This window comes from Balaenoptera ricei, chromosome X (genome assembly GCF_028023285.1).
Source record: "Balaenoptera ricei isolate mBalRic1 chromosome X, mBalRic1.hap2, whole genome shotgun sequence".
NCBI lineage: Eukaryota > Metazoa > Chordata > Mammalia > Artiodactyla > Balaenopteridae > Balaenoptera > Balaenoptera ricei.
Window position 1 is genome coordinate 41413436 of NC_082660.1, and position 14387 is coordinate 41427822.

The 14387-nt window shown below is 33.8% G+C and overlaps 1 protein-coding gene across 9 annotated transcripts in view; it reads left to right on the top strand.

Annotated features, from left to right (window-relative positions):
• The window catches only part of KDM6A (lysine demethylase 6A), a 206031-nt gene that overhangs the window by 129514 nt on the left and 62130 nt on the right, over positions 1 to 14387 (top strand). For all 9 annotated transcript variants that reach the window (XM_059909881.1, XM_059909884.1, XM_059909883.1 and 6 more), the window contains 2 exons: positions 1207 to 1261; positions 5321 to 5355. In XM_059909881.1, coding sequence (XP_059765864.1) covers positions 1207 to 1261; positions 5321 to 5355 — 90 coding nt within the window. The remainder of the gene's footprint in view (positions 1 to 1206; positions 1262 to 5320; positions 5356 to 14387) is intronic.

The window sequence follows — 14387 nt, forward strand, 5'->3', positions numbered from 1 at the left end:
GAAAATGGTGTATACTTTGGCTTTTGATTACTTTTAATGGTAAAAATTTGTGGAGACTCAGAAAATTTGAATATACATTTCTGGAAATATTTTTTAGAAGAGTTCAAAGAGATTTACCTTTTTTAAAATTTTAAATATTTTATACCATTTCTAGTACTTGTATGCCTTCTCTTAGTTTATATAGCAGATTTAATGTTGATATACTAGATGCCAGATGGCATCCAGTGTTCTTGATGATGATTTGTATTCTTAAAGATACATGTTACACCTTGAGTTTGACATGTATTTTTGGGGGGGGCAGGCTTATATGACATTATTACAAGTGGATGCTGTAAATTATTAGTGGTTTAATATTGCCTACACATATAATAGCATGTACATTCTAAAAGGATAATTGCATTTCATTTCTGGTGGTTGCAAGGATGGATGGGTGCTAGATATTTTACTATGGCATCTTCAGGTTTGGGGGTTGATGATCATAATTGATAGTTATTTCTGCTGATTTATGTCTTAATAGGTACATCTATTTTGCATCTGGTTTAGAAACTAGAAATGAAACTATGAGGTCATGCCATCCCCACCCTACTCCCTCATCTCCCTTTAGTTTACTGAAATGTGTATCAGTGGTTTTCTTTATGTGCATTGGTTTTGTGTGGCTATTTGATGCATTCTTTGTGGTACTTCAAATACTTTTAAAAGACACTAAATACAGTAATTATTGAAGAATCAGTAAGGGCAGATAGTTTTACCCTTTATGATAATTCCCATAGTCATTTTTTTAAAAAAAATTCACATCATTTTGAGATAGTGGTGTTTAATATATTAATACCAATGAACTTTTTACTTTCAGTTTTTAAAGTAATGATGTGTTCTATTTGAAGTGTTCTATACCTAATACTTCCTATTTACTAGAAGACTTAAAAACCTGATTCTTTTTCCATATAAACAAAATTTTATGTAGGATAACTTGATATCAAGTTAATTCTTACCCCAATTCTCCATTCTCAACTGTTTGAAGAAAATATTCAGCAACATGTTTGTTGCCAGCAATAAATGTTCAAGGTAATGTTAGTTGGTTGTCTAGTATGTATTATTTGCATAGCATAGTTTCATTATTATATTAGACCTTATATACCTGAAAATTATTTTAAAATACATTTATATGATTGAATTTAGTGCATTAATTTTCTCACTCTCTTCTTGCAGCATTTTCAGTTAGCTTTGGTTGACTGTAATCCCTGCACTTTGTCCAATGCTGAAAGTAAGTATTATTAAGTACCATAGTTCTCTGCATGTGTTCAGATCACTTCATGGCAAATAATAGTAATAATAATAATAGTCATAAATCCTGTGTAATTTTTTCCCCTAGAATTGTTGAATCTAACTGTATTTGTTGCCATGGCTACTTGTACAAATGGAACATGTGAGACCAGTTATTACGAGCAGCAGCCTGTGTCTAAAATAGATATGCCAGTGAACTGGGTTGTTGAATTAAATTATCTGTGCTAGTGAACAAGATTGATTATTTGTGTATTAATTACATTGTAGATGACTTGGGATTAAAAACAGGGTTTGCCAATCTTTTAGGAAAACTGAGTATACAAAAATTCATATGTGTTAGCTCACTGATTCGGGCTTTGTGGTATTAAAATTATTGGTAATTATGAAGATATACTTTGACTTTCTATTATAGTTTTAAGCATCATACATAAAGATTGAGGTGAGATTTTTCAGTTAATTAAAAAAGAATGTGTGAAGCATGTTCTGATACAGTGGTTTTCTTTAGACATTTATTTTCTGCTTCTATGTATGTTTCTTTCTAAAAGCAGGTTGGGTTGATTATGATGTGTTTATCAATAAGTATGTGTTGGCATATTTATTTAGTGTACTTTAAGGTAGCCAATAAACGTTTAAAGAATATGCATTGGATTCAAGCTGGATTTCTTTAAAACTTTCTTACTTGAACAATAAAATTTATAATTAGAGTGTATGAAAAATTGAGTCATTCATGAAAATTTCAGACCAGTCAAAAGATTCTAGGTTTTACAGAGTCAGTATTTTGCTGTAAGTGACTTCATTTTTTAACCATATAGAAAGGAGTTTAGTGAAGAGTAGTCTCAGTGGTAAAAATGCCCCCAAATGACTGAATCAGTGAAAAAAACGGTAGAAATTTGAATATAACTTGCATATAATATGAATTAAGACATAGTGTGGATTAAATCATTATCTAGACCAGACTAATTATCTCATAATTCTACTAAATGCAGTTTTCTGAGAAAACTTAAAAATTCTATTGTCTTTAAATGAAACTCAGGATTAGTACTGATCAGTGTATTTCCAGAACAAATGGTGGGAAGGTAACAAATGCAGCAATATTTTAGTTTCTAAGATGAGGATAGACAAAGGATTTAACTCATTGATATATTAATTTATAGTGTTAATTTTTTATACTTTTTCCTTAATTATATATCCAGGTTATATAAACCATCTAGAATATAAACCCTTAAAATCCTTTTAAAATTAATTTATGGGAATAAGAAGAAAATCTGATTTTCGTTTAATTGATTGTAGCTAGTGCCTAAAAACTAACTTTCATACGTACTTGTCAGTTTGAATGATAACCTTTGAGGGACGTTACATAAATTTCAAACTAAATATTTTTGTAAATCCTCATTTTATTCTACTCTGTTGAAGTTAAATCTTACTTGTAGATCATTGCTCCTGAAGGAAAACACCTATGTAGAATGAGTACCACAGGGCAGATCTCGTTGAATTTGAAGAGGACAGTTTGAACAATCATGAATACTTTTTCGAGCTTACCACGACTCTCTTTCTGTTGGTTGTTGAGAACGGAAATAAGAGGGAGGGTGACCAATGTCCTGTTTTGCACAGGGCTGAGGCGTTTCCCCAGACTCAGAACTTTGGGTGCTAAAAGGTTGGTCACTCTAATGGAAGGGCATGTGCTTTATTTAGAGACGTTAGGCCATTATAGTTCAGTTGATTTGGGTAGTTTATTTTTGACAGTCAACATAGCTACTTGATAACCATGGTAATAATGGCTGATGTCTCACAGAGCACTAGCAAACACAGACTACTTAACTTGAGCTAGATATTATTACTGTTTAAACATCAGGCTCTTTATTATCTTTGTAAAACTTATTTCTCTTTGAATTTTTTATATCATAACCTATTTAGATATGCCACAGACGTTGACTGTTTTTTGAAATCTTCCATGTTACTTTGTCGTGCTACAAAGTTCAGAAGATTTTAGAAAGTAAAGTGAGCTTTAAAAAGAAGTCTGTATGAGATTTCTGTTTTATGGCACAATTCATTTATGCAATTAAAGAAAATAAGTAGATACACTTGCCGCTTCTAGAGCTATTTAAGAGGGGTTAATTACAGATTGTGTTTTGAAAGTAGAATCATGGTGATGTGAGACTTCTCATTATATGATTGCCCCTTGGGATAAAATTGTTCCTTCTAGATTTAATTAATTCTGTTAATTCTAAAAATAATGTATTAATTTCTGAAAAAAGTTTAATTTCAGAACGTTTTATGGCAATATTTGTTAAAAATTTCTACCTCTAATTGAGACTTGCCAAGTGGAGCTTTTTCTTAGTTGTATGGTTATGTTCCACTTTGAAGAGGACTTTTAAGAAATTAAATATAGATTGGTTTTCATACCACAAAAGATGATACTGGATTTAGTAACTCATGGGATAGGAAAACCCTTGCTGAGCCTGGAGGGAGTTTGGGATGGTAATAGAATGCCACCGTGCTGCTGATCTTTTCTTCCATGTGACCTTTCCATGTCACCTTTGTTAGAGGAGTAGGAAGATTGAGGGGAGAAGGGCATAGATTTTCCATCTCTTCCTCATTCTCTTAACCTGTAACCCAGTCTCCCTCTAATGATGTAGTGAGGTGAGATGGACTGGAACTCTCAAGGAGAGCTGTGTTGGAAAAGGGGACTAGGAAATAAGAAAACCCCTCAAAAGATATAGGTAAAGGGGATATTTATACCTGTAGAACTTTTATTATTATTTTTATGTGCTTTTCACAAAATGTTGCTTTTCAGCTTTTAAAGGTGATGTTTTTATTTTGCCTCATTGCTGATTATTTAACATACGATATTTAATGATTATGTATGGAGAGGGCAGTACTTTACTTTTGATCCAAAAATGTTTGATATTAAAGTTCATTATATATTTTGTTTTGGTCTTTATGCTTATTTACTTCAGCTGTTCCCAGGTGCTGGTCTAGGAACAGGTATCAAAATCCCTTGCAGAACTAAATAAAAAGGCACCTTTCCAGGCCTTGCCTGGGATCACTGAATATAATCTCAGGGATCTCTATTTTTAGTAAGCCTCCCAGGTGACTCTTACGGTTATGGGAGTCAGTGAGAGAGTTAGTTTATGATGGCGATGAGAAATTGATGATAGCTGTGGACCTTGTTTTTAAAGATCCACATGTATATTATGCATATAATTTTGAAAGGCTCCCAGACTCCTTGAAATTCAACTATGAAATCCAGGTAGATAGAACATTAAAAAAAAGGTTTGTCATTGAAGGATGAAAATCATATTATTTAAGTAAACCAGAATCCAGTTTTGATTCCTGGTTCATTGTTGCTTTTGTTGAATCATTCATATTCTGGTGGTGCAGTATCAGGAAGAGCTGAAAATAAAAGCTGAAATACGTATATTTTTATTTGATTTTCAAGAGATACTTGTTAATGTTGAGACTGTTCACTGTTCTTGCCTTCCAAGTGGTTTGACTTTAAAAAAAAATTATGAAGAACTGATAGAGAAATGCAACTTATTTCCTCTGTGTGTTATTACTAGTGTCATGCTTGTCTATGACTTCTTTATAAACATTGATATGAAATATGGTATAAGGAAAAAATTGGAGGGTATTTTTGTTGTTGTTTTAATCAAATACTTTTTCTTTTTTGACTTGTAACTCAGGTTTTAAATACCATGTTTTGAAATGTATAGGTTATAAAAGTTTTCTTTATTTGCTTAATGTTGCCATTTTGAACTTTGTAAGAAGTATACCCACTTGCTATAGATTTTAATATTAATTTTAATAATTACATTGGCAAAATTTAGTAATGGCCAACAGTGAATACATGTGGTTTCTTATCGTGTTCGTGTATGTTTGTTTGTATATTCTGTGTTATTAAAAAGAAAACTTATGTTCTGTAATTACTTAAATCTGTGTGGTAGAGATAGTGCTTATATTTTACATTTTATATTTTTAATTAAATTTACCCAAACACTGCTGTATTATTATTGATTTTTGTTTTCCATCATCTTTGCAGTTCAATTTCACATTGCCCACTTATATGAAACCCAGGTAAGTGTTTTAACTTAGCTTACTTAAAACAAACAAAAATGATCACCCATACCATTTTAAGTGGAATCAGATATACAGATAATTTAATGGAGTTCTGAGCATTACTTCTTACATACATTTTATACTCATTAAATGTGGTCAAGATTTTGCTTTAGTGTTACAGTTATTACACAGAGTTCTTGTTGTGTACAAAGACGTTTCATTCAATATGATTTGCCTCTAAACTCAAACTATCTGCAGGCTTAAATGGCTGTATTTAAGAAGATTTCTCTTATTCTTGATGTGAAATGCCTAGTTTTCTTTTCGAAATGTTTATACATGGTTGTTATAATGCATTGTTTTTAGTTTCACTTTTTCTTAAGATTAAAATATCCCTTCCACGTATCACTGTTTGAAAGGCATATTAGTAACCTCTTGATGTCATTACCATTACTTTTATGGCTGCTGTATTTAAAAAACTTTTTTAGTTTAATTTTATAACATTTTATTTTTATGTATGGCAGATTTTGCTTAGTTATATGGTAAAGGACATAAAACATAGACATTTAGTCTAGGTAGGCAGTGGTATGGAAAATCAGGCATAAGTTGGTATGAGGCTAAATATTTGGTAATCATAGTTTACCCAAAAAACAATTTTTATAACAGCTTTTTAGAAAAAAAAATACTGTTATATTTCTACATAATTTCTAAGGTCTGTTGTGTTTCAGAGCCACCATGGGGTGGTCTAAACAATTAACATCTGTTTCCTGGACACCTCCATCTGTGTGCACACCCGCCCTTCCCGCCCCCGTGCATACTCGCACGCACACATGCGCGCACATCCACTGACTCAGAATTGATGCACACTCAGGTTTGGATACTCTACTAATCTAGGGATTTTATCCACCTTGAGAGGATGCATTTGAGAATTACATTCATGTTGTGGATCCGAGTCTTTACCTGCCAACGCTAATCCCAGCCTCCTGCCAACTGCTGATTTTTGCCAAATCAGTAAAGGCCCCAGGGTGAAAGCAGCTATAGAAATAAGCTTCCTCTCCAAAGTTCTTTCCCTGGAGTCTTAACTCCTTCTGTTTTCATTACCTCAGGAGATCTCTGCTGTCTTCAAAAGGATGAGCTCTGATTTTTTTCCCAGCTTTTCTAGTTCTTAGTGAGATTTCCCTGGTCTGTCATTAGGTAAAGCAGATGTTATCTCGCCTTTCTTTTTAATGAATGTTTTTCGCTTGAGATGGAATTCTATTTGATTGTTTTTATTTGACCACTTTAAAATTTACATTCCATTGTCTTTTGGTTTTCATTGTTTCTGATGAGAAGTTGTCTGTTGGTGTTAATTTTTTTTAATCTCGTGAAGGTAATGTGGGTACAGGACCCTCCCCCCACTGATTCTTTCATTTGATAAATTTTAGTGCCCATTAAGATTAAGCAAAACAAAAAGAACAAAATTTGTGCTAGGCAGAGTATATAATTATTAGATGACAGGAAGACGACACTGTAAGCATATGAAAGGATTGAAAAATCTCTACTCCAGTGCTTATAACAAGGATTTTTATTTTCAGGTGAAAAATTAAGGGAAACAAAAGGCTTACCTACAAAGTGTATAATGTGATGAATTGATATATATATGATTTCCCCCACTGAGTTAATTAACACACCCATCACCTCACATCTCTAAAGTGGGGGCAGTGAGAACAATTAAGTTTGATTGTCTTAACAAACTTCAATTGTACAATACAGTGTTATCAACTATAATCATCATATTATATGTTAGATCCTCAGACCTTATTCGTCTTGTAACTGGAAGTTTGTACCTTTTTACCAACCTTTCCCTATTTCTTCCACCCCACCCCCTGGCAACCCTTTCTACTGACTTTTCTATGAGTTCAACTCCCCACCCCCACCCCTTTTTAAAAAGAATCCACATATAAGTGATATCATATAGTATGTGTCTTTCTCTGTCTGGTTTATTTCACTTAGCATAATTCCTTCCAGATTTACCTAGGTTGTCACAAATGACAGGATTTCCTTCTTTTTTTAAGGCTGAAATATCATTCCATTGTATTTATATACCACATTTTCTTGATCCATCTGGAGACAGACACTTAGGTTGTTTCCATTCTTGGCTCTTGTGAATAATCCTGCAGTAAACATAGGAGTACAGATATCTCATCAAAATAATGGTTTTGTTTCCTTTGGAAATATACCTGTACCCAGAAGTGGGATTGCTGGATCATATGGTAGTTCTGTTTAGGTTTGGGTAATTTTAATGAGATGTCATGTCAACTCACCCACACCCATTCTTAGATTATCTAAATAAAGATAATTTTGTTTCTCTGTATAATGTCATATCTCCAAGTAAATATATTATGAATTATTGGATATTTATATCAATTATTTAATTTACCTTTCCCATTTTATTAGCTGAGACCCCCAGAACCATTTTTTTCCCTAATAGTAATAATAGTATTAACTGGCCTTCATTTCTTTTTCTTGATTTTAATGAAATAACTTGAACAAGTCACCATCTAAATTCTAAATAATCTTTAAAGATTAAAGATAAAGGATTTCTCCCTTTTAATTTTGTTATTACAGTGTTACTTATTTTTGAGTAGATAATCCAAAATGAAAGTGCCTGCAAGAATACACAGTGTAGTATACTCCTCCCTCCTTTTCCCTGGACACCTATTCCCCTCCCGAAAGCCACCAACGACCATAACCAGTGTTTTTTATATCCTTCCAGAGAATCTCAGTGTATATATAAGCAAATCCATATATATGTTTGCACATATATTTGTTTTTCTTTATTTTATTGAAATACTAGCCCATTATATATGTTCTCTCTTGATCTTGTTTAAATTGGCTTTTTTAACTTAGTATTATATTTTGGAAATCATTCCCTATCAGTACATGTAGAGCTGTATTATATCCCTTTGCAGAGATGTACTGTAGCTAATTTAACTATTCTCCCTTGAGAGATAGTTACAAATAATGTTATTATGAATAACACTGTTGATAAGAATTACTAGTTTCATTTTTAACATTGTCTTCTAACTAGCAGTAGTTTATTACTGAAACACTGTAGGCTGGTTTCATTTATGCATATTGTACAAATCCAAAAATTCTAAAGAAAGAAAAATAAATTCCAGCTGACATTTAAAGATGCAGTAAGTATGTCATGATTACCTAGGGTTTATTCCATGAATTCAAGATTAGTTCAGTGTGAGGAAATATGTTAACAAAACAAACAAAAATCATTGTAAGGAAAGCAACATTGTGAGGAAGAAAGATTTTTTTTTGAAAGAAATGAATAGTGTGAAAAGGAGAGAAAAACAGTAGATCTAATTAATAGGTCAGAACCTTAATATTCTGAAAAGAATTAACAAAATAGATAAACCACAAACTAACTTGATCAGGAGGATAAATGAGAGGTAAAGCACAGATACATAAAGTAAGATAACCATGGAAACAGAAGAAATTAGTACAGTCATATAAGACTGCTTAGCAGACCTGTATGCAAATGAATTTGAAAACTTAAATAAAGTGGACTGTTTCCCAGGGAAATACAGATTAGAGAAATTGACCTCATTAGAGTTAGGAAAGTTATAAAAAGCCAATTTTCATAAAAAGAAACAGAGAAAATTAAGTAATGCCCTACAGAAAGTACCATGCCCAAATGGTTTTACAGGGGAATTCTATCAAGCCTTTAAGTACCAGATAATTCTAGCACTCTATAGATTATGCGAGACCACTAGAAATGGAGAGAAACTTTCTCATTTCTTTTCCTTTTTTTGAGAGGGATAGGGGGCTTATAACAGCTTTTAATCTGACCTTGAGAGATTTATGTGTTTGATAATAATTAAAGTCCTTTCTGCACTTACTGATTCTATAGCATGTTTTTAAAATATAATGGAAACAAAAATCTGATTCTAAACATTAACTACAGGCCACAGTTCTTTGGTGTCTTCTTTTTCATTTAATTGTAAAATATACCTGACATTAACTTTACCATTTTAGCCATTTGTTAAGTATACAATTCAGTGGCATTAAGTACACTCGCATTATTGTGCAACTATCACCACCATCCATCTCCAGAACTTTTTCATCATCCCAAGCTGAAACTCTATACCCATTAAAAAATAGCTCCTCATTCCTCCCTCCCCCCAGCCCCTGGCAACCACTGTTCTACTTTTTGTCTCTATGAGTTTGACTATTCTAGGTACCTCATGTAAGTGGAATGATACAGTATTTGTCTTTTTGTGTCTGGCTTATTTCTCTCAGCATAATGTCTTTAAGGTTTGTATATATTGTAGCATGTGCCAGAATTCCATTCCTTTTAAAGGCGGAATAATATTTCATTATATGTATACACCACATTTGGTTTATCCATTCATCTGTCAGTGGACACTCGTGTAGCTTCCAACTTTTGCCTGTTGTGAATAATGCTACTGTGAACATGAGTGTGCAAATATTTGTTTTTGTCCCAGCTTTCAATTTTTTTTGATATATACTCCCAGAAGTGGAATTACTGGGTCATGTGGTAATTCTGTTAAAATTTTTGAGGAACTGACATACTGTTTCCCCCCATTCCTTTTTGAAACAAGTGTAACATTGATGCCTAAACCTGATAAAGACAGTACAAAAAAGAATCAATATACAAACTGTTATCACTGATGAATATTGGTATAAAAATACTAAGTAAAATATTAGCAAACAATCTGTTACCTCATTAAGCAAATAATATAATATGACCAAGTGGTATTCATTCTGGGAATACAAGGCTGATTGAATATTAGGAAATCTATTAATATCATGCATCATAATAATAGAGCTAAAGGTAAAAACAAGTCACTATCATCATAGATGCTGAAGAAGCCTTTGATAAACTCAATACCCATTCCCAATTAAAAATACTCTTGGACATAGGAATTAAGGGTTACTTTCCTATCATGATATCATGATAAAATTCATGTACTTTAATTCCAAAGTCAGTATCTTATTTAAAGGGAAACACTAGAGGCATTTTCACAAAAATCAGGAGCAAGGCAAAAGATGCCCTCTGTCTTCATTACTCCTCATTATTGTACTATAGGTATTAACCAATGCAGTTAGACAAGAAAAATCAATTAGAAGCACATACAGAAATTAATAGCTTTCAACAATAATTAGAGAACACACTGTTAGAAAATATTGCTATTTTATAATAACAGCAAAGTAATTAAATACTTAACAATAAACTTAAAAGAGATACTATGACTCAATAGTATAAAGATGTTCATGGGAATTTAGGTTAGTTTTTTTTGTTTTTTTTTTTAAATAAATAAATAAATTTATTTATTTATTTATTTATTTTTGGCTGTATTGGGTCTTTGTTTCTGTGCGAGGGCTTTCTCTAGTTGTGGCAAGCGGGGGCCACTCTTCATCGCGGTGCGCGGGCCTCTCACTGTCGCGGCCTCTCTTGTTGTGGAGCACAGGCTCCAGACTTGCAGGCTCAGTAGTTGTGGCTCACGGGCCTAGTTGCTCCGTGGCATGTGGGATCTTCCCAGACCAGGGCTCGAACCCGTGTCCCCTGCATTAGCAGGCAGATTCTCAACCACTGCACCACCAGGGAAGCCCTAGGTTAGTTTTTAAATGTAATACAATATCAGTAAAAATTACTAATAAACTTTTTAAAGCAATTCGGTAAGTTGATATGGAAAAACATTCTAGGATAGCCAGAATAACACTGGTGGTGGTGGTAGGGATTGTATGGGTTATATTAACCCTACTAGATATTAAAATATTACAAGGAAGCCTATATGATTAAAAGTATTGTACTGGCATGTGACTAGACAAATAGACCAGTGAAATATCATAGAAAGGCCAGGAATAGATCCAGTGTACATAGAGACATTGAGTATATGATAAAGGTAATATCTTACATTCCTTTAGCTAAGGTAGATTTATTCATACATGGTCCTGGGACAATAAGGTAGCCATTTGGAAAAAGATAAAATTAGACCCGTAACACAAACTATTCACAAGAATAAACTACTACAGATGAATTAGGATCAAAATATAAACATTGATATTGTACAAGTACTAGAAGAAACATTAATTCTTCTTCAACCTTGATGTAGGAAAAAGGCTTTTTAAACTATGGCTCAAAATTCAGAGGCAATAAAAAGAATGACCAGTCAGTTTGAGCAACATAAAAATAATTTCTGCATGGCAAAAACCCCCCCAAAAAAACCATACATTCAAAGGACACCTATGAAACTGGGAGAAAATGTTTACAACATATAGCACAAAGGGCTAATACCCCTGATATATAACAAACTTAAAATTTGACAGACAATGGAACAAGACCCAATAGAAAACTGGGAAGAATGACATGAGCAGACACTTTCCAAAAAAGATATAACTGCCCTTAAGCATGTGAAAAAGTGTTCAAATGCACCCGGTTAAAGAAATGCAGATTAAAGCACACTGAAATACAATTTCTTACCTGTCAGATGGGTGAAAAGTGTAAGTGGCTATGATAGCGAAACAGGCACTCTCATGCATTGTGATAATGCAAACTGGTACACCTCATCTGGAACAAAATAATCTAACAAAACTACATGCAGTAATCTAGCAAAACTCTATATACACTTACCTTTTGACTCAATCCCAAATCTAGGAATCTACCTTGAAAATATACCTCCAGAAATATGAAAATATATAGGCACAAAGATATCTTTTGGAGCATTGTTTGTGATTGCAAAACATTGGAAACAACCTAAATGTCCATACATAGGAGAATGGTTGTACGTATAAACCATGGTACATTCAGGCAGTGGAGTGCCATGCAGCTTTAGAGAAGAATGGGGAAGACCTAGGTAAATCACTATATGGAATGATTTCCGGGATATACTGTTAAGTGGAAAAAATGTGAAGTATAAAAGTGTAATATGCTACCCTTTGTGAAAGAAGCTATGTATGTGCAAAGCAAGATACACGCCCCACTTGTGCACAGATAATACTGAAAATGGATAAACCAGAAACAAGTGAGGTTGGTTACTTACCCAGGAATGGTTGTGAATGGGGTAGTAGGGAGTAGAACTTATCTTTAGTATACTTTTTATGTAGCTCTAACTCCTAGAATCTGGTTATGTTTCACATACCCCAAAATTCATTGAATAATTAAGACCAACCAGAATGTGAGTTAGCCCAAAATAGAATGTAAACAGTAACAAATGAACCAAACTGTATACAAATGAATAACATAAGTATACTGAGAGGTAGGGATGAAAAGAACTCAGCTAAATAACTTTGGAGAATAGTACTTTGACTCTATAGTGTAAAGCTAGAGACAAAAGAACTGTAAACAAATCTTCCACTACAGTTACTTTCTCACAGGGATATGGATAGAAATTCTGCAACTATTTTATGTAAATATTAGGGGTAAACAATTAAGTAAATGTATTGTGGATAATGAGGACCAGATTTTCAGTGTTAGAGAACTTACAAGTAAGAAAAGAAGAAAGGCTAGACTGAATTCTGTGTTGTTGGATTGGAATTGGAGGGATCACTATGAACATAGGTTATTTATGGAAATAGAGAGTTGGATAGAAATAGAGACGTAAGAGTGTGTGTGTGTGTGTATGCGTGTGTATACATTAATATATTTCCTAGCTCTGTTTGCTGCAAGGGCCTAGAAGCAGTGACCCACCTTGGCAGCAGTGAATGTACTAGCACCCAGATCTTTGTTTCTAAATCCAATTCTTCAATAAAAGGAATCAGGAATTCTTGGGGAGAAGTGGGTGATTCCAGGGCTTAGGCAGGGAAACTACTAGATGAGCCTTGGAACATTTCGTGGTGCCAGAAAGTAAGGAAGTGCTCAAAAAATGATGGGCATGTGGAAAGATAAAGGAGCCAACTTGAGGGAAACGGGGTTTCTAATCACCAAATCTGACACAAGTTTAGAAACAATTATAATAATGGTATATAAGATATAGAATAAAATATATTCATATTGCTATAAATGAATAATTGAATAAATAAACGGGGAAAGGGGTCACCTTTTTCTTACTGTAGAATTTTAATTAATTAATGTATGAGGAATGTTGAATATCTTTCCACAAGGTGCTTACTAATTTGAAAGGGCCATTCTTCAAAATAATTAGCTAGTACTTTAAGTCAGGGGTCCCCAACCCCTATTAGGAACTGGGCCGCACAGCAGGAGGTGAGCAGCAGGGCGAGTGAGCGAAGCTTCATCTGCAGCTCCCCCATTGCTGGCATTACCGCCTGAACACCCCCCCACCCCCCATGGCTTGCATTACCGCCTGGAAACATGCCCCACCCACCCACCCGCCCCCGGTCTGTGGAAAAATTGTCTTCCACGAAAACGGTCCCTGGTGCCAAAAAGGTTGGGGACCGCTGCTTTAAGTGACAAGGTAATGAAAGTCAGAGACTGAGTATCTGTCCCAGATTAGAGGATGGTAAAGAGACATGCTAATTTAACACAGCATGGGATTTTGAGTTAGATCCTGGACCAGAAAAAGGATATAAGTGGGACAGTTGGTGAAATTGGAATAAATTACGTAGATTAATTGTATTTTATCAGTGTTAATTCTGTCAGTCTTCATTTATTTTGAAGCTTTGTTATTGTTATCTCATCCTGATATGTCCTTTATCATTATGAAATATTCCTCTTTCTCTCTGGTAATATACTCTTTGCCTTGAAGCCTTCTTAATCTGATCTGAATCTAGTCACTTCAGCTTTCTAATACTTACAGTTTACGTGGTATCTTTTCCCATCCTTTTATTTCAGCCTGTTTGAATCCTTATATGAAAAAGTGCATATCTTACAAGTACTGTGGCTTTGGCTTTCTTTCACTTTTGTAAATCTGTCTGGCAGTCTCGGGTGTTTGTTTGAATATCTAGTCCATTTATATTTAATTCAGTTACTGATATGGTTACATAAAGTTGGCTTTCATTCTTGTTGTATCCTTTGTATTTTGTGGTTTTTCTCTGGCTGCTTTCAAGGTTCTTCTCTTTACGTTTGGTTCTTAAGTATG